The following is a 26,847-nucleotide window of genomic DNA, read 5'->3' on the forward strand; positions in this document are numbered from 1 at the left end:
TGGTCACATGATCACCAGGTGGCATTAGTCGCAGACTGCTGCTGGGTCTTACTAGGTCTATTATTGACGATCATCACTATGAGAGGGCTGATTTCCCTGCTGTGCAGCCCCAGTTACAGTGGGAAACCTGGTGTAAAAGAAGTAAAAAAAAAAAAAAAAAAGTTCCACAAAGGTATTTTCTGACATTTAAGGGACAGACTAGAATAATAAAAAAATAAAAGTAAAGTAAAGTGCAAAAAAATGAATGATAAATACACATAAAATACCCACCCCCAAAAAAAACGTCCCCCCCGTCAATCATTGTCGTAACGCTAGCCCTGACCCAATTACCCTAAAATAGACATGTAATATATTAAAATTTACAGTAGACAATGACGATCACAAATAAAAGGACTATTTTAGGATAAAACTGTTATTACCAGAAAAAAAATTGTAAAAAGTAAAAAAGCTTATTTTTTTTACTATTATATTCAAACTTTAAGCCTAAAAATTCTAAAATAGCAAAAAGGATGTGTAGAAAAAATGATAAAAAAAAGAAACCTGTATTGTCTACGGAAAAAACAACAAAAATCACGTCGCTGGCCCAACAAATAAAAAAGTTCCAGCCGTTTAACGAGTGCTTAAAAGGGCTAAACGGTGTCTGGTCCTGGAGGATCAAAATAGCCCGATCCTGAACCGGTTAAAGAATATATTTGATACATGAATGCTAAATACTATAATACTGCCCCCTGTGGCCATGTAGTTATAGCAGAAGTTTCATATCTGAATAAGAATCTTACTTTATATTTTTTGGGGAGAAATGCCCTTTATAATGTTTGGACAGTGTTATAACAGGAAATGGGTGTGTCATATCTATCGATGGGTGTGGTTTAGGGGCCTAATGTGGAATTCTGGGAGATATGGTGAACTATTATATTTACTTGTAGGTTTTACTTAGTGTTTGTTTCGTGCGGTGTTCACAATAATCCCAAAGGTACCGACCCAATTAGCATACAATGCCTCGCGGAGTGTCCAAGCCCTGCCGACACGTAGTCAAGACCTGATAAGATCTAGACTCACAAATCCTAAACTCAACTCCACCCCCTACAAGGGAAACTTTGTGAACTTTATTGTTCTAGATATTCGGCATGGAAAATTAATTCGTTGCAGCCAAAAAACAGGCCCTGAGTTGTATGACTGTATAAATCTTTTCCGAGCCGACAGGATTAGTAAATCATCGCTGATGTTATTTATTCATGAATACTCCATTTCTTTATTAGATTGTGGAGTCACTGGGGAGGGCGTGAAAGTCATTTCATAAGTATTGGGTCTGTTACTGTATTATATCAGTCCTATACTATCTATAATATTATGGATAATGTAATATAATCGTGTTTCTTTTAGTCTGCATAGAATTCCACTTTGTAGATCCGCAGTTTGTGTTTGTGCTTTGAGAACACAAAGTTGCAACCATTGTCAGCCATTTTGCAGGTTTATATAGCACAGTATTTAGTCACTTGGTCACCCACCTGCTTACTAGTATGCACAGACTCTTCCGTGCTCTCTTCACCCTTTTCCACTCTCCATGTCTGTGAATCTTGGGTTTATTACTCCCATAGTGATTCATTACAATTACTGCAGAAATCACGATGCTTGTGGGCAAGGGGCAAATTATGTAAGACGTACTGTTACACAACTACTTCATTTCCAGGAAGTGTACTCGTGTGTGCAGAATTGCCGAATCTAGAACGTTGACATTCCCTTGATGCAAGTAAACGAACAGCTAACAACACTTGTTACACAGGCTTGTCCTCATGGGGCCCAGCAACTCATCTCCAGTTGGCACTGAGTCAGCAGTTACATATAGTCACAGAGTCAGCCAGGCTTCATAGGCATTCATAGACCCTGCTCTCTCCACCCCTTTCCTTGTCGCTCTCTGTACATTTTCCTGTTTTTACAGATCACTGGAAGTCTAACAGCAAAAGCTAAAATAATCAGGTAAAACATTATTTTATATATCGCTACAAAGCTATAGAGTTTAAATTCAGCATCCTGATGGATTTGTTTAAAGGGTGCCCCGACGATAAGCTGAACACAGAGTATCCTGCTGCTGGGACCCCAAGCGATCAGCTGTAATTTGTGGGGAAACCTGGCAGTAAGTGCTCAATACCCCTATTCCCTTACAGCGCCATCACAGGAAAAATGAAGTATTACACAGTTAGCATTGAAATTAAATGGTGTAATGGTTGGTCCTGAAGAGTGAGTTACTCTCTTTGTAGTTAATTTCCACACTGGCCAATAGATGCAGAATTGACTATTTAAAAATGTTGTTTCCGTATAGGCATACAGTGGCCTACGTCACACATAGGAACCTATATCATACCCATAGTATATTTTTTTACTCTATGCCTCCGCATGGAATAGCATAGTCTACTACGCAATTCCATACAGCAAAAATAAAGGTATACCAAAGCAATACAGGCCCATCGTATGCCAACTAGACACTCTTTTGGCATACGCCAGGTGTATGCGCCAAGAACTTTCCCGCAGAATACGCCGAACGTAGAGGAATAATGAAGTGTAGCAAATCCTAATAGTGTCATTTATTATACACAGATGTGCCGATAGCTTTGTATGGCTTGTGGTGACTTCCCTTGTATGTTGTGCATTGTTGTTACCTTCCTGTTCACAGATCTCTGTATCGTTTCACGCCTTTGCAGAGCAGTAGTCCGAGAGCCGGACCACAAAGCACCATCTACAGCAACACTACCTTACCACAAAACAGCCCTGTATATCTTATGTGCTGTGTATGTCCCTGTTATATACGAAGAGATTGCTGTCAGTTTTTATAATTTTATGTCCTTTCATGCTTTGTACTTTAGTAATCCAGCTATCGTGCGTTAGATAATAACAAATTTGAATAGTAACTAAAAAAGCAAAAAAAAAATTCTTTATAATATATATATATCAGCAACAAATAGTTCATAGATTATAAATATTGTGCCAACTAATAATAATAATTATCATAGTACAGTGAAAATCATTTCATCCGGCATTAAAGGGGTTTTCCGAGTTATTTAAAAAATTGGCCATGGTAAGAGGGATGCAAAAAAAAATCAATTGCTCAACTACGGATCTCCGTCGTTCCAGCACTGCCGCGTCTGTTCCTCCCGCCACTGTGTATTGACATAACTGCAGCGATGATGTGCTTGTATACCCATATGATCGCTGCAGCCAATCACTGGTGTCAGTGGGTATACGGCACTGGATCGCTGAGGCCAGTGCTTGGCTGCAGCCATAACGTGGGTATACAGGCACGCCATCGCGGCAGCGAGGAGGAACGGCGGCGCTGGAAAGACGTTATCTGTGAGGTAAGGAATTGATCTTTTTTTTCCATCCCTCCTATATTGGCCAATTTTTAACTCGGAAAACCCCTTTAATGGGACCTGATCGGTAGCTATAGGGGTTGCAGAGGTAACAGTCGCAACCAGATCCTGGTACCTGAGGGGGGCACAAAGGCGCCTCTGTCACATAAGAAGACACCAGTATTTAAAATGGCACATGGTAGATGGGGTCATGTGACAGATTTGGCATTGGCCCCCAGAAGATTCAAGAAAGGCATCCAGACCCCTCTTGAATTTTTTCAATAAATCAACCATCACAGCATCCTGTGGTAGAGAGTTCCATAGTCTCACCGCTCTTACAGTAAAGAATCCTCATCTGTGATTATGGTGAAACCTTCCTTCCCCTAGACGTAGAGGATGCCCCCTTGTCATAGTTACAGGCCTAGGTGTAAAAAGATTATTAGAAAGATCTCTGTACGGTCCATTCATATATTTGTACATTGTAATCAGATCACCATCTAAGGTTTTTTTTGCTAAAGTGAATAGCCCCAAATTTGATAATCTCTCTTGGTACTGCAATCCACCCAGTCCCTTAATTTCCTTGGTTGCCCTCCTTTGCACCCGCTCCAGTTTTTCTATGTCCTTCCTATGCAAAAGTGCCCAAAATATTACACATTGAGTCAGATTTACTATGCAAAATGCACCAGAATTCTGGCATACATACTGTGCGCCACATTGATTACCTGTTTTAGACCCTTTTTGTGCTAAGCTGAGCAGGTGGGTGTGGCTTTATAGGAAGAAGGTGTGGTCTAGCAGAAAGGGGGCGTAGTTTAAAAAATATATACATACAGTAAACTTAGTCAAACAAGAGGTGGTATAAAGAGGAGTAAAGTATCTAACGTATCTAGCTAGATGCGCCAAATTTATCATACAGCGTGTACCACTTTGATCAATTTGGCGCATCTTCTGGCTGCCTTGTCTAAGTTTACACTGTTTAAGACTTAGACAGTATTAGTAAATCTGCCCCAATATTCCATGTGTAGTCTGACTAGTCATTTTTATATCGGCAAAACAATATTCTTGTCATTTGAATCGATGCCTCTTGCTGAACCCATTAATTGCATTTGGCTTGGCGGCAGCTGCCTGGCACTGGTTGTTAAAGTCACAGATTCTCCATACCCAGAGCTTGGCTCTCTCTCACCAAAGGCCCCAAAGCAGCCGCATGCTATGTACGCCCTTGGAATGGGTCATCCTACAGTAATACACATATTATATTCCTTGGACAGAACAAAGGCTCAGGCAAAAAAAAAACTTCTACCCAAGCGGAAATTACATTATATATTATATTATATAGCTTATTATGACTATACGATATGACTTTGAAATTGCAATTTACAGAAACCAAGGCCCGGAGATACAATGTGAACAGGAAACACTTGACCGCTCCTCCGCTATGACCGATGTGGTCACATTTTACTTTTAACTGACACTTTGCTGTCCATTGCTGGCCACAGGATAGTAACCTGAACAGATTTTCATTTTCTCTTTAGGTAAATGAGCTATAATGATGACATGCAAAGCCACCACTCCTACCATGACCATCATGTACTGTGAACATTATTCCTGCATCCCCCATTCCTTCCAGTCGATATGTGGCTTCCTCTATACCAGTAACCGAAACCCCCTCGTTTTTAGGATCGGCGTTGGTGGTGGTGGACGAACCCCTATAAGTATGAGAATAATAATTTAGACTGTGCCCCCTGAAATGAAGAATAATAATATACACTGTGCCCCTTAAATAAATAATAATGATATATACACTGTGCCCCTTAAATAAATAATAACATAGACTGTGCCCCCTGAGCAACATAATAATGTCCACTGTGCCCCATGACATAAATAATAACATAGACTGTGCCCCCTGAGCAACATAATAATGTCCACTGTGCCCCATGAAATAAATAATAACATAGACTTCTGCCCCCTGAGCAACATAATAACGTCCACTGTGCCCCATGACATAAATAATAACATAGACTGTGCCCCCTGAGCAACATAATAATGTCCACTGTGCCCCCTGAAATGACGAATAATGTCCATCGTGCCCCCTGAAATGACGAATAATGTCCATCGTGCCCCGGGTTTGGATCATTTATCTGGGCCACCTTTCCCTGGAATGGATATATGAGGTTACAGTCATGATCATGTTTGTAACAGGGTAGTCTTATGCACATAGTAATAAAAGCTAAAGGAGTTGTCTACAATCCCTTTTTGTTAGAAAGTTCCTGAAAATTAGCTGATGGTAGCTTATCCTGCTGCTGGGACCCTCAGCGATCAGTTATAATCTCAGGGGGAATCTGGCAACAAGAGTCCAATTCCCCTACAGCGCCACCACAGCAAAAATGAAGCATTACATGTTGCTTAGTGAAATCAATAGCCTGTCCATGTAACGCCTGGATATGTCAGGTCCTCCAGAGAGAGAGAGACACTCTTTGTAGCCACTGTCAGCTCTTACTTATTGATAAAGGTCCCAAATGAGGGACCTCCTCCCCTTTTAGTTCTGCAATGTAGATAATTCTGAGCCTGTTAGATGATAACGTCACACATCAGGGTTGTTTAGGTTCTGGCAGATTGCTGTGGAATGTTGTCTATCAGATTTAGTTTGGCTGAAGTTCAATCTGATGTTAGAGTCTAATCGCGACCATTTAGAAAATGCAGGTTTACGCAAGAGACAAGGCCGGGCAGGTTCATGTCAGGCGGTTGTAGGCTAGTCAAGTTAGAAACAGATAGAAAAACAACGAGATCAGTTTTGTGATCGTAAGGCAACCCTCCGGTCTCGGGACAAAATTGTAAATGTGATGGGGTATATGGGGTAATATTATGTGGTGCCCTCCAGTTGCCCCCCTATGCCGTGGATCCGCCGTTTTATGGTCCCCTCTTTGTTGTTTCAAAATGGCCACAGCGTTTCTCAGACTGAGTCTAAGACACTCCCTCTGTCCACGGATTGGACAGAGCTGCTCTCGTGAGCAGCTCTGGCCAATCCAAGAACAGTGGGAGTGTCTCAGACTCGTAGTCTAAGAAGCATTTTGGGACAGCACAGAGGGGAGCCTAAATCGGTGGATCCACAGCAGAGGGGGACAACTGGAGGGCACCAGATAATATTACCCCATATACCCCATCACGTTTACAATTTTGTCCTGAGACCGGAGGGTTGCTTTACAGATCTGTTTTCCAATGTAAGGAACAGTCTGCTGGGGTCTCATCATGAGCATACATACCATAGAATCAGCCAAGAGGACCATAAACAGAAGGGACCTAGGTCAGATTGCTCCTGTCCCCCTTCCTAAAGGGAAGTGTAAAATTGTGTGGAACTCCCCCTCTCCACAGAGTTGCAAACAAGTCGGCGGCGTATAGCTAGGGGGTGTATATGTAGCAGTTGTATCTGGGTCCTGGTGCCTGTGCCACTAAAAGAGGACATGTCACTTCTCCTAACATCTATTTTAGTAAATACTTGTATTCCCCATGAAATAACAATTCTGGAACATCTCTTAGAACTCTGCTTTGTGATGTTCCTCTGTTATTCCTCCTAGAAATGTATGAATAAATTGACAACTGGGTGTTACTATTCCCCTTGTAAAAGGGGCGTGTCCCTACAGTCTCACTCTGTCAGCACTGATTGGTTATTGTCAGTCTGTGTAGCGACACACCCCCAACTGGTAGCACCCAGTGGTCAATTTATTTATAGTTTTTCTAGAAGGAGTAACAGAGGAACGACACAATGTAGAGTTCTAGAAATATATGCTCTAGAATTTTTATTTCATGGGGAATACAATTATTTACTAAAACAGACGTGTCAGGAGGGGCGACAGGTCCTCTTTAAGAAGACACCAGGGCTATAAATGGCACATGGTAGGTGGGGGGCCGTGGTAGAGATTTGGCATTAAGGCCCAGGAGCTTTACTGCAAACAGGGGCCGTAATGGGAATGTGTCTCATTTTCACTTTTTCTATGGAGCCTCATTTGGGTCAGTTTTTTCCCCACATCAATACAAACTCCTCCTGTAAATTATGTTCTGCCAGGATAAAGGTGCTCCTAGACATCAGATGGTTGCCTGATCCAGCTGATTTTGAGGGGAAGGGGTAACAGACTTCTACTGAAACCATTAACGAGAGGGAGATGGATTTTTTTAGGTGATCACTATGGTTTTTCTAATGATATCTATAGATATAGCTTGAAACTTGGTCCATAATGTCAGACTAGAAAATGATGAAGAGATTCATAAGTTATTTCTTTTTTTTAAACTATTTTTAAAATTATATGATAATGTCTTTAAAAATGAATTCTATATTTTTTTTTTTAAATGTGTCATTTATTGGTAAACGAAATATTATTTGTGGAACCACCAGAGAAAAAAAAAATATTCAAAAATTGTAAATCTTCTTATACACATGTATAATATTTGGATATCTATACAGATCTCAACAGAAAATATTGAATATTTATTTATACTTAATATATATATATTTTTGCTAAAAAAATAAATATATTATGTTTTTCATTTGATAAATATTTTAAAATAAATATGTATTTTGTCCTTTGATAATTAAAAAAAAAATATATATATATGTATATATATATATATAATATATATTTAAAAAAAACATTGAAACACACTATTATGAATTTTATTAAAATTAGTTTTTTGCATTTTGGTTTTATATATTATTATTATTATTATTATTATTTATATATAATATTTATTTTATTTATTTTTATTTTAAAAAAAATATTTTGTCGATCTTAAATTCTGAATTGAAAATATGAGCCCAATCATTATAGTCCCTTGTTCTTTGTAATGATTATGACTCGGAAATAGAAGATCACAACATGTACGTCTATAGAACTAGCTGTAAATGACCACAATAATGACCTAAGATGACCTGACCAGTGACCACTTATGTCTCGCATCTCATTATTCTTTTGGAGTTGTTTGTTACCATATTATATTCCATTCGTCTTGTCGTATCATTTTCATTCTTTGTATGTTTTTGCATTTTTCTATATACATATATGTTTTATGTTTCGAAGTAATTTATTGAATGACAACAGTATTTGGATATACGATACGCATTTCGCATATGCAGATAAGTCGAGACTTCACGCAGGAAGTCAAATAAACGATATCCAGCAGGGTATATTATGTAAAGGAACGATATAAAAGCAAACAGTATAAACATGGTGTCCGTGGTGTAGGGCTATGTTAACCGCGCCGCAAAACGCGCCGCAAAACTCGTCAAAAACGGCGCAAAAATGCCTCCCATTGATTTCAATGGGAGGCGGAGGCGTCTTTTTCCTGCGATCGGTAAAACCGCCTCGCGGGAAAAAGATACGACACACCCTATCTTTCGGTGTTCACGCCTCTGACCTAGCATTGAATTCAATGGGAGGCAGAGAAATCGTATCTCGCGGCGTTTTATGCCCGCGGTGCTCAATGGCCGCGGGTGAAAAACGCAGCGAAAATCGGCGTGCAGGGAGAGGAAAATCCGCCTCAAACTTCCAAACGGAATTTTGAGGCTGAAATTTCGCCTGCAAAAAACTCTGTGTGAACATAGCCTAAGAAGCCAGCAGAGAATAAACATATGCCTAGAAACGCAGAGAGTCACATAGGTGGATATAGGGTCATCCTCGGCGTAGTCCAAATCACAAGGTCTCGATAATAAGCAAAGAAAAGCAAAGACGGTGACCCGAGCACCCCTCCACCACACAGAGAGAACATTATATTGCTAAATAATAAGGGGGTTTGGGACCGCCATAGTTCGCAGCCATGGGGACCAAATCCTATCCAATTCTGCTACAGTATCTTGTCTAACGGCATTAAAATTTTCGTAAAGCAAAATTTTATTCATACGATTTTTTTACTGATGTCATTGAAAGTGACGGCCGTCTCCAATTTTGAGCAACACGTATACGAGCTGACATCATATTGAAGCAATTTAAAGGTAGGGTAAGAAAGACCGATCATTGATCATGATCGAGTGATATCCCCGATTCTGCCTCCCTTTTGACCATGAACGGCAATTTGCCTCCAGTAGGTGGACAGTTTAAATGAGAATAAATAAAAGGCAATGATCCTGGTACGTTCGCTCTGCAGAGACATAGGGATTCCATAGGTGCCACGTCTAACATACATATATGTTTTAATACCATGGAACAGAAAAGCTGAATAGATTTCTCCAAAACATATTTTTCTATTTGAATATTAGAAATTAGATAGATGCAAACCTTGAAAAAAGAAGATCCAGAGAAGCGCAACGCTGCAGTGAAACATCTCATCAATACTACGGAGTAAAAAATAATACAATATATTTAGTAAAAAAAAAATTTTTTATTGGGAACGGCAAATGTAAAATCTAAAAATGGAAGGCACGTCATGCACCCTGTTAACATGTATATACAGTATTTAAGATATATATATATATATATATATGTATATCTACTTCCTACACGTGGTATCACTTAATCCCTCTCTGTGCAGTTCCATCTTTGAATTGCTTTGTATTTTTTGTATTTCTAAATATTTTGCAAACAATTTATAGTTCTAAATATGTGTTGTATATAAATATATATAATATACGTGCTATATAATACACAAATACTTTTTACTTCTTTTTATTTTTTCATTACCCTTTTTTTAGGTATATTTTTGATCTTACATTTACACAAAATTTACCAAAATTTTTTATCCAATTTTTTTTTTTACTACCAGAATTATTCTTTTTGGGTATTTTTTATGTGCATGTAAAATTAGGAAAAATGGTAGTAGAAATAAACGGTGGTCTGATGAGATAATAGAAAATTCGGGTCATCGCAATAAAGCCAGATATGCCACAATTAAAATGCCAGATTCCTTCACCCCTTTACCGTACTCATTTGGCATGTGTGAGAGGGAGGGGGGGGGGGTTCTATATATCATCCTACTATGAATCTGTGGGATCCACCAAAATGTATGGAAGGCCAATTCCATTCGAGCCTAATGACTGGACGCCACCGTGTTTATGGCCACAACACCGGCCCCCGACGGTTCTACTGAATATAAGGTTCTATGGTCATCTACGTTCGCTTCCGTAGTACCAGAGGGGTCCCGGTGCTGTGGGTGTAATACAGAAGCTAAAATGCGGCCGCATTACTATGGTTCTTTTTTTTTTTTACAGGGAATTCGAATTCGAATTTGTAAAAAGTTACATGTAATGTATACAAATGCAGAATTCTATTTGGAATGTGGTTATATATGTCATTATTTTACTATATATTTTTATACTCTATATTAATATGGATCAAAAATAGTTAAGAAAAAACAATCCAAAGTAAAATATGAACCACTTTTCCGTCTACACATTCTACAGCCTTATGAGATCCCGACGTATTCCCTATAATTACCTCGGATGCCTTTGTATTGGGCTCAATCTTCGACAGTCCTATGCTGAAGTCCGGGTCATTTGGAAAGTGTGTTATATAAAACGCACTGTATGTACGTGGGGCGTCCGGCTCAGCAGAAGAGGCAGTACCTGGTGGGGGTTCCACTTGGCAATATTGACAGATTCCCTCTTGTGTTCATTACTGTGCGTGTTATGGCCGTAATCGTCATCCCTTCGTGTCACCACATCCTTCCTAAGGGTGCAATAGACTTCGCTCTGGGCCAGTGTGTGTTTTCTTTTATGTCTTATCTGTGCTTCAATCTCCGAATGGTAAGGAGGAAAAAATACTTTACTACATTTTGGTTATTTCAGATTTTGTGAAAAAATAAAAAAATTTCTTATCATCTCTAACAATTTTTATATTTTGTTTCTTGTTGCATCATTTTCATATTTTTGTTATTTTCAGGATGATTTATTTTCACTCTTTTTTTTATTGGTAATATTTATTTTTTATTTGATTTTTTTACATTTTTCTTTCTTATTCAACCTCTTTTTTTTTCCTTTACATCTATTTTTCCTTTTTTTTTTTTCTCTTTCTCTCTTCTACAGATTTTTCTTCGCACACCTCTGAGTAGTTTTTATTCCCCCATCCATAAATGTATCCTTGTCATCTGATAATGGCATTAGAAATGTTTTGTTCTGATGACTCGGTAACGTTTTTGCGGGACTTACTCACACAGCACATCGAGATCACGCTGTGCTGTCATTAAGTCCCACACAAATGTTACCGAAGTGTCGGGATTGTAAATAGACATCGTGTCCTGGCTGAAAGCGATTTCTATTCACTGTCAAGACACTTCAGTAACGTTAAGTGAGTGACAGCAAGCGTGATCTCGCGAGATCACGCTGTGTGTGAGTACATGAATGGAGAGAAGTGTATGACGCTGATTGGTCACTGATTGGTCAGCGTCATACACTTCTCTGTACAACGCCCACTTGGTCAAAACGTAAAAACACGCCCAGTTGTCCATTGAGAAACTCATTAGCATAAATCTAAAATAGGTCATAACTCTGTCAAAAATGATCGTATTTCTAAATAAAAAAACACTGCTGTTATCTACATTACAGCGCCGATCACATCATGTACAATATAGGCCACTTATAATGTGGTGACAGAGACTCTTTAAATTTTCTTACTTCAGATTACTGTTCCCAGAATGCAAATCTCCAGAGGAAGGTCTGCGCAGACAGTGAAGAAGCAGAGAGATTTCAGCTCAGGAGCCTGTTAAATTGACAATTGGATATAAATTACTATGTAAGTCTGGATAATTACCATTGAGGTAGCCAGCAGCCGCCTCACCAGGCGGAACAGAGTCGGGGAACTCCCATTCGGGAGATAGGTGCGGGTCTCAGAGATGGGACCCATGTCTCTGAGACATTTATGATACATCCACAGGATATGCTATGATTGTCTGCCATGAGACAACCCCCTCCCCCCTTTAGCATGGGCAAAAATAAAAAATAAAATATTTCTAGAACTTCCTGAAGTTGTTAATAAATTGGGTCACACTTTTTGCCATTTAAAAACTGGACATTGCTGTCTCTATGCTGCCACCTGGTGGTAGAGAGAACGACCACAGCCTAGTAAGCTCAAGCTGTTTTTTTGCTTTTCATCACTAAACCAAACCAAGAAAAACAAGGGGTAAAAAATCTTAAATATTCCTGAATTACAGAAACATTACGTGTTGACCCGCCACCGCAACAATTTTGATCTTACAAAAAGTATTCTCTCTATACTGCCAACACCACTGCTAATACTTTTTTTGACAATGTTCTTCAATTTTACAAAACCTTAGATCGTGTTGTCAGAGGTTAGAAGAGAGGGTCTGCTTTTAAACCAGAAACAGCGGCAGTCTTAGGAAGATTAAATGGGGCTGAGTGGCCAGGGTGGCGCTGTTTCTGCTTTCTAGGAATCGTTACAGAGTTACTTACCTGGTCTCCCCTGGATGTCATTAGGTCAGTTATTACTAAGTTAAGAGGACTCGTAAAATTAGCCAAATTTATTAGTAAGGTGCACCATTTTGTGGGCTATCAGCGTAATTTGACATGTACTGCCTCCCCCAAATCCCGCACTATACACTGGATTACACTGTCATAAATATGTCCCTGTGGGAGGGGAGCAGAATATATATATACACAGTTAGGTCTAGAATTATTTGGACAGTGATACAAGTTTTGTCATTTTAGCTGTTTACCAAATCATATTGAATATCCAGTTATATAAGCAATATGGGCTTAACGTGCAGACTCTCAGCTTTAATTTGAGGGTATTCACATCCTAATTTGAGGAAGGGTTTAGGAATTACAGCTCTTTAATATGTAGCTGCCTCTTTATCAAGGGATCAAAGGCAATTGGACAATTATCTCTAAAGCCATTTAATGGGCTGCATGGGCTATTCCCTCGTTAATCCATCACCAATTAAGCAGGTAAAAGGTCTGGAGTTGATTCCAGGTGCGGCATTTGCATTTGGAAGCTGTTGCTGTGAACCCACAACATGAGGTCAAAGGAGCTCTCAATGCAAGTGAAACCGACCATCGCTAGTCTGAAAAAATGAAGAAATCCATCAGAGACAAGCACAAATGTCAGGAGCGGCCAAATCAACAGTTTGGGACATTCTTGAAAAATAAGAGCACACTGGTGATCTCGTGAACTCCAAAAGGCCTGGACGTCCACGGAAGACAACAATGGTGGATGATCGCAGAATCCTTTCCATGGTGAAGAAAAACCCCTTCACAACATCTACCCCAGTGAAGAACGCTCTCCTGGAAGTAGGTGGATCAGTATCTAAGTCTACCATAAAGAGAAGACTTCATGAGAGCAAATACAGAGGGTTCACCACAAGGTGCAAACCATTAATCAGCCTCAAAATAGAAAGGCCAGAATAGACTTTACCAAACAACATGTAAAGAAGCCGCCCCGTTCTGGAACAGCATGAAACTAAGATCAACCTGTACCAGAATGATGGGAGGAAGAAAGTATGGAGAAGGCTTGGAACGGGTCATGATCCAAAGCACACCACATCCTGTGTAACACATGGTGGAGGCGGTGTGATGGCATGGTGGGGGCAGTGTGATGGCATGGTGGGGGCAGTGTGATGGCATGGTGGGGGCAGTGTGATGGCATGGTGGGGGCAGTGTGATGGCATGGTGGAGGCAGTGTGATGGCATGGTGGGGGCAGTGTGATGGCATGGTGGGGGCAGTGTGATGGCATGGTGGAGGCAGTGTGATGGCATGGTGGGGGCAGTGTGATGGCATGGTGGAGGCAGTGTGATGGCATGGTGGGGGCAGTGTGATGGCATGGTGGAGGCAGTGTGATGGCATGGTGGGGGCAGTGTGATGGCATGGTGGGGGCAGTGTGATGGCATGGTGGGGGCAGTGTGATGGCATGGTGTAGGCAGTGTGATGGCATGGTGGGGGCAGTGTGATGGCATGGTGGAGGCAGTGTGATGGCATGGTGGAGGCAGTGTGATGGCATGGTGGGGGCAGTGTGATGGCATGGCGGGGGCAGTGTGATGGCATGGCGGGGGCAGTGTGGTGGCATGGTGGAGGCGGTGTGGTGGCATGGTGGAGGCGGTGTGATGGCATGGTGGAGGCAGTGTGATGGCATGGCGGGGACAGTGTGATGGCATGGTGGGGGCAGTGTGATGGCATGCCGGGGGCAGTGTGATGGCATGGTGGGGGCAGTGTGATGGCATGGCGGGGGCAGTGTAATGGCATGCTGGAGGCAGTGTGGTGGCATGGTGGGGGCAGTGTGATGGCATGGTGGGGGCAGTGTGATGGCATGGTGGGGGCAGTGTGGTGGCATGGTGGAGGCAGTGTGATGGCATGGTGGGGGCAGTGTGATGGCATGGCAGGGGCAGTGTGATGGCATGCTGGAGGCAGTGTGGTGGCATGGTGGAGGCAGTGTGATGGCAAGGCGGGGGCAGTGTGATGGCATGCTTGAGGCAGTGTGGTGGCCTGGCGGGGGCAGTGTGATGGCATGGCGGGGGCAGTGTGATGGCATGGTGGGGGGCAGTGTGATGGCATGGCGGGGGCAGTGTGATGGCATGGTGGGGGGCAGTGTGATGGCATGGTGGGGGGCAGTGTGATGGCATGGTGGGGGGCAGTGTGACGGCACGGCGGAGGCAGTGTGACGGCACGGCGGGGGCAGTGTGACGGCACGGCGGGGGCAGTGTGACGGCACGGCGGGGGCAGTGTGACGGCACGGTGGGGGCAGTGTGATCCTGCTACCAGTCCGTATCCTGCTTTGACCTGTGACCTCAGACCTTTACCTGCCTGCTACAGTATCATCTGCCTGTACTTCACCGTTATTACCTGGTCCATGGGGATCAACTCCGGAGGTAGCAACCTGGTAGTCTCCCCACAGCGAAGTCCAGATACGGGGGTAAAAGTATGAATAACGGGGAGGCTACTTAGACAACGTTCTTAGAGGTGGCCCAAAGTCAAACTGGGTGAGTAGCAGAGCGACCCAGAACCCGCTGGTTATTGCATGTACAAAGCTGCGTGTCTTCTGACTCATAGGCTTTACCTGCTCTGTGTGGTGAAACACTTTACAGCAGTCACGCTGCTCTTGTTTGAGGTCCGAGGGGCAAAGAAGGAAGTGGTTTGTCCCCAATATATTTCTGAGAATTTCCACCGACGAGAAATATCACCAAAAACAACAAAAATGTAAAGAAAAGGCAATGAAAAGAGAAAAAAGAAAGCAGCATTATAACCAGATATCATTATGTGATGTATTAAGGGACTGCAGCCCTCCCCGGCATCATGTTGATTTAGGGGGGTGGTCGGTGGTCCTGCTGCTAGGAGTCCCTGTAAATAGCTACTGTCACAGGGGGAAATAAAGGTAACCAAGTGCAAGTTCTGACTGCCAGCAGCTGCCACTAGGTGGCGCTGACTAAAGACAGATTTATACACCTGTTATTGAACTCAATTATAGATTGCGTGCAGTGAGCGCCCCTAGTGGTGGCTGCAGGCAGTGAGAAACATTTTTCATTTCATTTTTTTTCAAATAAAGCTCCGACCATTATAAAGGTTTTAAAACTATGAGGGGGCTCTGCATCTGGCACTGTATGGGGGGCTCTGCATCTGGCACTGTATGGGGGGCTCTGCATCTGGCACTGTATGGGGGGCTCTGCATCTGGCACTGTATGGGGGGCTCTGCATCTGGCACTGTATGGGGGGCTCTGCTGCTGGCACTGTATGGGGCGCTCTGCTGCTGACACTGTATGGGGGGCTCTGCATCTGGCACTGTATGGGGGGCTCTGCTGCTGGCACTGTATGGGGCGCTCTGCTGCTGACACTGTATGGGGGGCTCTGCATCTGGCACTGTATGGGGGGCTCTGCTGCTGGCACTGTATGGGGCGCTCTGCTGCTGACACTGTATGGGGGGCTCTGCATCTGGCACTGTATGGGGGGCTCTGCTGCTGGCACTGTATGGGGCGCTCTGCTGCTGGCACTGTATGGGGGGGGGGCTCTGCTGCTGGCACTGTATGGGGGGCTCTGCTGCTGGCACTGTATGGGGGGCTCTGCTGCTGGCACTGTATGGGGGGCTCTGCTGCTGGCACTGTATGGGGGGGCTCTTCTGCTGGCACTGTATGGGGGGGCTCTGCTGCTGACACTGTATGGGGGGCTCTGCTGCTGACACTGTATGGGGGGCTCTGCTGCTGACACTGTATGGGGGGGGGCTCTGCTGCTGGCACTGTATGGGGGGGGCTCTGCTGCTGGCACTGTATGGGGGGGCTCTGCTGCTGACACTGTATGGGGGGCTCTGCTGCTGGCACTGTATGGGGGCTCTGCTGCTGGCACTGTATGGGGGGGCTCTGCTGCTGACACTGTATGGGGGGCTCTGCTGCTGGCACTGTATGGGGGCTCTGCTGCTGGCACTGTATGGGGGGGCTCTGCTGCTGACACTGTATGGGGGGCTCTGCTGCTGGCACTGTATGGGGGCTCTGCGGCTGACACTGTATGGGGGGCTCTGCATCTGGCACTGTATGGGGGGCTCTGCATCTGGCACTGTATGGGGGGCTCTGCATCTGGCACTGTATGGGGGGCTCTGCATCTGGCACTGTATGGGGGGCTCTGCTGCTGGCACTGTATGGGGGGGGGGGCTCTGCTGCTGGCACTGTATGGGGGGGGCTCTGCTGCTGACACTGTATGGGGGGCTCTGCTGCTGACACTGTATGGGGGGGCTCTGCTGCTGACACTGTATGGGGGGCTCTGCTGCTGGCACTGTATGGGGGGGGCTCTGCTTCTGACACTGTATGGGGGGCTCTGCATCTGGCACTGAATGGGGGGCTCTGCTGCTGACACTGTATGGGGGGCTCTGCTTCTGACACTGTATGGGGGGCTCTGCTGCTGGCACTGTATGGGGGGGGCTCTGCTGCTGACACTGTATGGGGGGCTCTGCTGCTGACACTGTATGGGGGGCTCTGCGGCTGGCACTGTATGGGGGGGCTCTACTGCTGACACTGTAGGGGGGGGCTCTGCTGCTGGCACTGTATGGGGGGGGTCTGCGGCTGTCACTGTATGGGGGGCTCTGCATCTGGCACAGTATGGGGGGCTCTGCTGCTGGCACTGTATAGGGGGCTCTGCGGCTGTCACTGTATGGGGGGCTCTGCTGCTGACACTGTATGGGGGGCTCTGCTGCTGACACTGTATGGGGGGCTCTGCTCTGGCACTGTATGGGGGGCTCTGCTGCTGGCACTGTATGGGGGGGCTCTGCTGCTGACACTGTATGGGGGGCTCTGCTGCTGGCACTGTATGGGGGCTCTGCTGCTGGCACTGTATGGGGGGGCTCTGCTGCTGACACTGTATGGGGGGCTCTGCTGCTGGCACTGTATGGGGGCTCTGCTGCTGGCACTGTATGGGGGGGCTCTGCTGCTGACACTGTATGGGGGGCTCTGCTGCTGGCACTGTATGGGGGCTCTGCGGCTGACACTGTATGGGGGGCTCTGCATCTGGCACTGTATGGGGGGCTCTGCATCTGGCACTGTATGGGGGGCTCTGCATCTGGCACTGTATGGGGGGCTCTGCATCTGGCACTGTATGGGGGGCTCTGCTGCTGGCACTGTATGGGGGGGGGGCTCTGCTGCTGGCACTGTATGGGGGGGGCTCTGCTGCTGACACTGTATGGGGGGCTCTGCTGCTGACACTGTATGGGGGGGCTCTGCTGCTGACACTGTATGGGGGGCTCTGCTGCTGGCACTGTATGGGGGGGGCTCTGCTTCTGACACTGTATGGGGGGCTCTGCATCTGGCACTGAATGGGGGGCTCTGCTGCTGACACTGTATGGGGGGCTCTGCTTCTGACACTGTATGGGGGGCTCTGCTGCTGGCACTGTATGGGGGGGGCTCTGCTGCTGACACTGTATGGGGGGCTCTGCTGCTGACACTGTATGGGGGGCTCTGCGGCTGGCACTGTATGGGGGGGCTCTACTGCTGACACTGTAGGGGGGGGCTCTGCTGCTGGCACTGTATGGGGGGGGTCTGCGGCTGTCACTGTATGGGGGGCTCTGCATCTGGCACAGTATGGGGGGCTCTGCTGCTGGCACTGTATAGGGGGCTCTGCGGCTGTCACTGTATGGGGGGCTCTGCTGCTGACACTGTATGGGGGGCTCTGCTGCTGACACTGTATGGGGGGCTCTGCTCTGGCACTGTATGGGGGGCTCTGCTGCTGACACTGTATGCGGGGCTCTGCTCTGGCACTGTATGGGGGGGCTCTGCTGCTTGCACTGTATGGGGGGCTCTGCTGCTGGCACTGTATGGGGGGGGCTCTGCTGCTGACACTGTATGGGGGGCTCTGCTGCTGGCACTGTATGGGGGGCTCTGCGGCTGTCACTGTATGGGGGGCTCTGCATCTGGCACTGTATGGGGGCTCTGCTGCTGACACTGTATGGGGGGCTCTGCTGCTGGCACTGTATGGGGGGGGGCTCTGCTGCTGACACTGTATGGGGGGGGGCTCTGCTGCTGACACTGTATGGGGGGCTCTGCTGCTGGCACTGTATGGGGGGCTCTGCTGCTGACACTGTATGGGGGGCTCTGCTGCTGGCACTGTATGGGGGGGGCTCTGCTGCTGACACTGTATGGGGGGCTCTGCTGCTGACACTGTATGGGGGGCTCTACTGCTGACACTGTATGGGGGACTCTGCGGCTGGCACTGTATGGGGGGGCTCTACTGCTGACACTGTAGGGGGGGCTCTGCTGCTGACACTGTATGGGGGGCTCTGCATCTGGCACTGTATGGGGGGCTCTGCTGCTGACACTGTATGGGGGGGCTCTGCTGCTGACACTGTATGGGGGGCTCTGCGGCTGGCACTGTATGGGGGGCTCTACTGCTGACACTGTAGGGGGGGCTCTGCTGCTGGCACTGTATGGGGGGGGTCTGCGGCTGTCACTGTATGGGGGGCTCTGCATCTGGCACTGTATGGGGGGCGGGCTCTGCTGCTGACACTGTATGGGGGGGCTCTGCTCTGGCACTGTATGGGGGGCTCTGCTTCTGACACTGTATGGGGGGCTCTGCTGCTGGCACTGTATGGGGGGGGCTCTGCTGCTGACACTGTATGGGGGGCTCTGCGGCTGGCACTGTATGGAGGGGCTCTGCGGCTGGCACTGTATGGGGGGGGCTCTACTGCTGACACTGTAGGGGGGGCTCTGCTGCTGGCACTGTATGGGGGGGGGTCTGCGGCTGTCACTGTATGGGGGGCTCTGCATCTGGCACTGTATGGGGGGCTCTGCTGCTGGCACTGTATGGGGGGCTCTGCATGGGGGGGGCTCTGCTGCTGACACTGTATGGGGGGGCTCTGCTCTGGCACTGTATGGGGGGCTCTGCTGCTGGCACTGTATGGGGGGGGGGGCTCTGCTGCTGACACTGTATGGGGGGGCTCTGCTCTGGCACTGTATGGGGGGCTCTGCTGCTGACACTATGGGAGCTCTGCGGCTGTCACTGTATGGGGGGCTCTGCTGCTGACACTGTATAGGAGCTCTGCGGCTGTCACTGTATGGGGGGCTCTGCTGCTGACACTGTATGGGGGGCTCTGCAGCTGTCACTGTATGGGGGGCTCTGCTGCTGACACTGTATGGGGGCTCTGCGGCTATCACTGTATGGGGGGCTCTGCTGCTGACACTGTATAGGAGCTCTGCGGCTGTCACTGTATGGGGGGCTCTGCTGCTGACAGTATTTTGGGGGCTCTGCTGCTGACACTGTATGGGGGGCTCTGCTGCTGACACTGTATGGGGGGCTCTGCGGCTGTCACTGTATGGGGGGCTCTGCGGCTGACACTGTATGGGGGGCTCTGCTGCTGGCAGTATTTTGGGGGCTCTGCTGCTGACACTGTATGGGGGGCTCTGCTGCTGACACTGTATGGGGGCTCTGCGACTGTCACTGTATGGGGGGCTCTGCGGCTGGCACTATCTGGGAAGGCTCTGTATGGGGGGCTCTCTCTGCCACTGTGGGGCATTTTATCTGTGGTTTACATTCTAAAGTGGCACACTATGGCTGGCAGTGTATGGGGGGCATATGGTGGTTTACACTGTATGGGTACACTAACTGGCACTCTCTCCATTACACACCAGAACTGCTGCTAATTTTCAAGAAGTGGGGGTTGATATTTTTCCGTCAGTAATTGTCATGAAGCTCCCACTTTATCTTCAGAAAGAGGTTCTGCAGTAGCTGAGGTCATAATGTGCCGCTACTGTATATGTTATAATTCTAGAGCTATATGTTGGTTCCCGACCCATCATAAGAAGCTCTGCACAGGACAGGCAAGCTGCCAGCTCCGGAGCCCATCCTCCAGCTTCTTTACAGTCTACACTGATGTGCGGGAAATACAAATATGGCCGAAACAGCATCACAGACACGTAACGCCAGAGCCAAGCATCTAATTTGCGTTCCAAACCTCGTTGTGGGTCGTACACGTTCAATGACAACAATACCATTGATTGGCTGGAAAGACCCCAACCGCTTTGCCATTGGCTTACAAGTAATAATGCTCCGCCCTTTCTTTGACTTCGACCAATCCTGGCAAACGTATCCCGAGATTCCGCCCTCCCAATCAGAAGGCCTGGAATGCTGTGACGTCCAAGATCAACGGTCTGCGGGCCTCCTTCCTCCATCTTGTCATTAGTCCCCCTCCCCCATCGAGCTACAAGGCAAAACAGGGGGGGAAAAGACAATCCGCCGCCATCCTCCTCCCGGCAGCCTCTCCCCATCCCGAAAACCCGCTCATCGGAACCCCCTCACCCGGCGCGTCGAGCCCAGGTGGGTATGGGGTCCGGGGTAGTGGCATTGTTGCTGTCCATCCGTGCCAGTGCTGCTGTTTGTAGTGATACGAGACGTAGTGTCGCCATTTTGTTTTCCGTTTGGTCACCTACATCCTAATAACACCCCCTGACTCCATCCTTACACCCGGCCGTGCACACCCCTCCCCCATCATCTCCATCCGTGTGGTACCTGCCGGCCAGTGACGCGCGGCTCCTCCACAAATCATTCTACAATTATTACTATTATTATTTTTTGTACTTTTGCGTTTTGTTTTCGAAGATGTCGATGGGAATTTTTGGGCGCCGCGTCACTTGTCGTTACCATTCACCTCCATGTTTTCGCTTTCGGCGTAGTCGGTTACCATGGTGAATCCAATATCTCCTGTCAAACGCTTGCGTTACCGTTTCACAACCGCTCCCCCCCCCAATGCGCCATTTCTGTACCATCGTCGTATAGCGTTTGAATTGTCGCTGTTCGTTTTCTATGGATTGCGCTAAAGTCGCCGTCATCCGTTATCTTCTTCGTGTAAGAAATTGTCGTTTCCTCACGGGAACGGTTACGTTGTTGTCGCGCTCTTATTCTCTGGTAGCAGCCGGTGATGTGGGATCGGTTGTAGCAGCGGATTGCGCCGAGCTCGCGGTCTTTCGTTACTTTCGCCGGCTGTGACTTTTGCGCTACTTTTTTTACTTGGGTCGCCAGTTGTGGATTACCCAGAGTAGACCGACATCCTGCTATTGGTCTCTGGTGGCAGCCGGTGATGTGTCCTTTTGGTTTTGCCGTTTCCTTGTCGGCGCAGGTGATTGATGGCGGCCGCTGCGCGGCGTCTAGGACGTTGTCGCTGTTACTAAGTGATGGGTTTCTGAGTCTAAAGTGCCGGTGTCCTTTCTACGGATTGGATGCCGCTTCCTGTCAGTCACCAGTTCTCCAATCAGCATCCCCGACACATCTGCGATCTGAGCTGCTGACTGTCGTCTGAGGAAGGGATGTATAGCCCCCCAGAACTGTAGATTTGGGGGGGGCCGTTTGTAACAGGATTAACCCTTCATGTATATCTTCTAAACGTTTTGCTCTGTCTTGCATGTATGATCGAAAATGTTTTCTCAGAACTCTATGTTGTGCCGTTCCTCTGTTGTTCTTCCTGGAAATGTAGGCATTTGTGCCCCTGCGCTCTCTGAGACCGTGTTAAAGTTTGCAGAGATGCTCCCCCTTGACGAGAATGGTAAAGAGACCGGTTGGATATTAATTTCCAGGAGGTATAACTGAGGAGCAGCACAATGTACAGTTCTAAGAAAAGATGCGCCAGAATTGTTACCATCCCACCATCGGTTCATTTACAAGGGCATCTTCAGACTGTAATCACCCCCTGTCCGTGGCACTTGTTGGGTGGCAGTCAGGGCATTGCCCATGTCAGGGGGGATATATAGTCGGATATATGTCCGGTCTGTTTTGCTGGTGAGTCCTCTCGTTACTCCTCCGGGCAGGGGGGACCGGCACACAGTCGTCTTTCCTATTGGTGACTGCGGCTATTGTCATGTTACTATTATTTACTACTTTTTTTTTTTTTTTACCTATCCATAAGCGTTACTGACGGCGCTGATCAATGCGGCGGCCGCAGAAACTAGGACGGTCACGGTGTAATGTGTTTTGTTTTTCCCCTCTTTTACATTGGGAGTCTATGGGCAGCGCGTGCACCTGCAGGTCCGGCGCGTACGTCAGGACGTTTCTCTGGCTTATGCGATGAACGTAATAAAAAAAAAAAACCTCTGTCTTGGGGCTCGTCCACACGTAACGGAACTGCGGACGCAAAATAAGCAGCAGCGAAGAGGGTGAGATTTTACACCAGAAACTCCTGAGCAGAAATTGACCTGCGGTGCATATTTTTTTCGTACTGCAGGATGTGAATTCCTGCTGAGGAAAGTGGACGGCGTTGCTGCGTTTTTCAGGGGAGATGTCACCGTCCCCCAACATTGAGAAAAACGCCGCAAAATACGCACCGTTTTCTGCAGCAATTCCGTTACGTGTGGACGAGCCCTTAGGCGGGATTCACACGAACGGGTCGCGCCCGAGTGCCGGCCGGTAAAATCGGCCATTCTGCCCGGCCGGTTTGCATAAAGTTTTGCATCCGTGCCGGGCCGGGCAGATCCGGACAGTGACATCAGCGGCCACTCCTGAAGGGGAATCCCCATGTGTTCGGGGATTCCGCTTCAGGAGTTTCCCCTGATGTCACTGCCCAGATATGGACAGAGACATCAAGCGCTCTGTCCAGGAGCCGAATCCCCGAAAACACGGGGATTCCGCTCCTTCAAGGGGCTAAAGTGCGGCTAGCACATAGCAGAGCGGGGAGATACTTCCCTGCTCTGCTATAGTGGCGTCGCTACAGTAGTAGCAGCAGCTGCAGCTGCTAGCGGCGCCATCGAAGGTATCGCCGGGCCAGGAAAACAAGCAGGGGAAGGGAGCCAGCGCAGCGCTCCCTTCCACCTGCTGTACACCCCGGCCCTGCCACACAGTGTACAGCGATGCCATTCGTCAGAATGGCATCAACTCCTCCTCCTCACATGCACTCTGCGCTGTGAGGAGGAGGAGATAGAGCGCAAGCGCCGGGAAACCCGGCCATCACTCGGGACACATTCCGGTGATGGCCGGGTATCACCCGGCCCCATAGACTTCTATGGGAGCCGGGTACCCGGGCGAAGATAGAGCATGTCCTATTTTTTGACGGCCGGATTTCCCGGCCGTCAAAAAATCGGTCGTGTGAATAGCCCCATTAGGGGGTCTATCATTCCTAATGCAGCCGGGTGCCGGCCGATTTATGAACGGCCGGCACCCGGACGGGAAACCCTGCCGTGTGAATGAGGCCTTAGGGTATTGTTCACACACAGTTTTTTGCAGGCAACAAAAAAATCTGCCTCAAAATTCCTTCAGGAAAGTTTATTAACCCTTTAGGCGTTTCACAGGAATTTAAAGCAAAGCAGAGGTGACATTGACAAATGTGTTTTTTATTCATTTTTTGTCAGAAAATCCTCTTTATACCATTTTTTTTTTATAACACAAAAGGTTTTACCCGAGAAACGCAACTCAATACTTATTGCCCAGATTCTGCAGTTTTTAGAAATATCCCACATGTGGCCCTAGTGCGGTAATGGACTGAAGCACCGGCCTCCGAAGCAAAGGAGCACCTAGTGGATTTTGGGGCCTTCTTTTTATTAGAATATATTTTGGGCACCATGTCAGGTTTGAAGAGGTCTCGTGGTGCCAAAAGCGACCCCATTTGGCACACTACACCCCTCAAGGGATTTATTGAGGGGTATAGTGGGCATTTAGACCCCACAGGTTTTTTGCTGCATTTTGTGGAATTGGGCTGTTCAAATGAAAATTACATATTTTTCCGATAAAAGGTACAAATTCTTTACGAGGAATAAAGGAGATGGCACCCCAACACTTCAAAAACAATACCCCACATGTGGCCATAACCTGCTGGACAAACGGCAGCGCCCCATGTAGATTTTGCTGGATTGGTTTCTGGGCGCCATGTCGCATTTTCAGAGATTCTGAGGTACCAGTACAGGGGGAACCCCTTAAACATCACCCCTTGAGGAATTCATGGCAGTTTTCATGGGGTGCATGCAACTTTTTGATCAGTTTTTATTCCATTTTTTGAGAGGTGAAGAGACCAAACAATTGTAATTCTGGTACGGTTTATTGTTTTCTTTCATGGCGTTCACCACGCGGGATAAATAACAATAGTTAATAGCCGGGGAAAGATGGAGCTGTGTGATATCAGGTCAGTAATATAGCTGAGCTCGAACAATGCGCTCAGAACGACATAATATTGCTGAGCCGGAAGGGGTTAACAATGTAAATTATCGCAGTTCGATTTGTGCAAACAGAGACAGCAAGGATTCCTGGGAGATTTCAGCTCTGAAGCCTTCAAAATAGTGAGTGCAGCTCTGGAGTATAATACAGGCTGTAACTCCGGATCAGTACAGGATAAGTAATGTATGTGCACAGTGACTCCACCAGCAGAATAGTGAGTGCAGCTCTGGAGTATAATACAGGATGTAACTCAGGATCAGTACAGGATAAGTAATGTATGTACACAGTGACTCCACCAGCAGAATAGTGAGTGCAGCTCTGGAGTATAATACAGGATGTAACTCAGGATCAGTACAGGATAAGTAATGTATGTGCACAGTGACTCCAGCAGCAGAATAGTGAGTGCAGCTCTGGAGTATAATACAGGATGTAACTCAGGATCAGTACAGGATAAGTAATGTAATGTTTGTACACAGTGACTCCACCAGCAGAATAGTGAGTGCAGCTCTGGAGTATAATACAGGCTGTAATTCGGGATAAGTAATGTATGTACACAGTGACTCCACCAGCAGAATAGTGAGTGCAGCTCTGGAGTATAATACAGGCTGTAACTCGGGATAAGTAATGTATGTACACAGTGACTCCACCAGCAGAATAGTGAGTGCAGCTCTGGAGTATAATACAGGCTGTAACTCGGAATAAGTAATGTATGTACACAGTGACTCCACCAGCAGAATAGTGAGTGCAGCTCTGGAGTATAATACAGGATGTAACTCAGGATGAGTACAGGATAAGTAATGTATGTACACAGTGATTCCACCAGCAGAATAGTGAGTGCAGCTCTGGAGTATAATACAGGCTGTAACGCAGGATCAGTACAGGATAAGTAATGTATGTACACAGTGACTCCACCAGCAGAATAGTGAGTGCAGCTCTGGGATATAATACCGGCTGTAACTCAGGATCAGTACAGGATAAGTAATGTAATGTATGTACACAGTGACTCCACCAGCAGAATAGCGAGTGCAGCTCTGGAGTATAATACAGGATGTATCTCAGGATCAGTACAGGATAAGTAATGTAATGTATGTACACAATGACTCCACCAGCAGAATAGTGAGTGCAGCTCTGGAGTATAATACAGGCTGTAACTCAGGATAAGTAATGTATGTACACAGTGACTCCACCGGCAGAAGGGTAACTAAATGTTCAACAAACGTCTGACATGTCCTAGTGAAGTGTCAGAAGTTTTGATCGCTGGAGTTCTGAGCACCGAGACCCCCACCGCTCGTGTAAGCGCTGATCCGCTTCGTTTCAGTTCGGCTTTTCTGGGAAAGCCAATGTAGTGGTGTACGGGCTCATAGACTTCTCTATTGAGCCTGTGCACCAACTTCTCTACTTTCCGAGAAAAGCTGAACAGAAAGCAAGTGGCTCATGCGAGCGCTTCTGCTGGTTCATTTTAGTGATTGGTGGGGGTCTCAGTGCTCGGACCCCCAGCGATCAAAACTTCTGACATGTCACTATGACATGTCAGAAGTTTGAACGTGTAGTAACCATTTAGTAGGAGTATGTCGGTATATCGTGCAAGCGATCCAACGATTGCTGGTTCAAGTCCCCCTAAGGAGATTAATAAAGAGAGTCAAATAATTTTTTTGTACAAAAAAAATATTATCCCTTTCAGGACCAAGGGTCATTGATGCCTAAATTTCAAATTTTGGCATGCATTCTTTTAAACTGTCCTAACTTTTGAACTACTCCATTTTTGTTTTTTTTTTGGTTTTTTTTAGAACGAATCACTAAATCAAAAAATAAATGTATATTTTTACTACATATGCAACACCTATTTTATATTACAAACAAACCATTGATCAAAAAAAGTGCCAGATTTAGTGTAATTTATAAAATGACACTAAATAGTTAATGTATGAATTATTTAATTAACTTGATAATAAATTGTTGTTTAGTTAACTAACCTACTA

At 46.7% G+C, this 26,847-nt stretch overlaps 1 protein-coding gene and 1 gene segment (V, D, J or C); one reads left to right on the forward strand and one right to left on the reverse strand.

Moving 5' to 3' along the window:
- Nucleotides 1-20,648, reverse strand: part of LOC142659868 (T-cell receptor alpha chain V region 2B4-like) — a 35,173-nt gene extending 14,525 nt beyond the window's left edge. Inside the window, 5 exon segments of the V gene segment in view lie at nt 9,605-9,660; nt 10,760-11,058; nt 11,935-12,019; nt 15,327-15,420; nt 20,365-20,648. Coding sequence covers nt 9,605-9,650 — 46 coding nt within the window.
- Nucleotides 20,649-20,865: 217 nt separating this feature from the next.
- The window catches only part of PRRC2A (proline rich coiled-coil 2A), a 33,684-nt gene continuing 27,702 nt past the window's right edge, over nt 20,866-26,847 (forward strand). For both annotated transcript variants that reach the window (XM_075836403.1, XM_075836404.1), the window contains exon 1: nt 20,866-21,052. The gene's annotated coding sequence lies outside the window, so the exon portion shown is untranslated. The remainder of the gene's footprint in view (nt 21,053-26,847) is intronic.

The sequence above is a fragment of the Rhinoderma darwinii genome, chromosome 8 (genome assembly GCF_050947455.1).
Source record: "Rhinoderma darwinii isolate aRhiDar2 chromosome 8, aRhiDar2.hap1, whole genome shotgun sequence".
NCBI classification, from domain to species: Eukaryota; Metazoa; Chordata; class Amphibia; order Anura; family Rhinodermatidae; genus Rhinoderma; species Rhinoderma darwinii.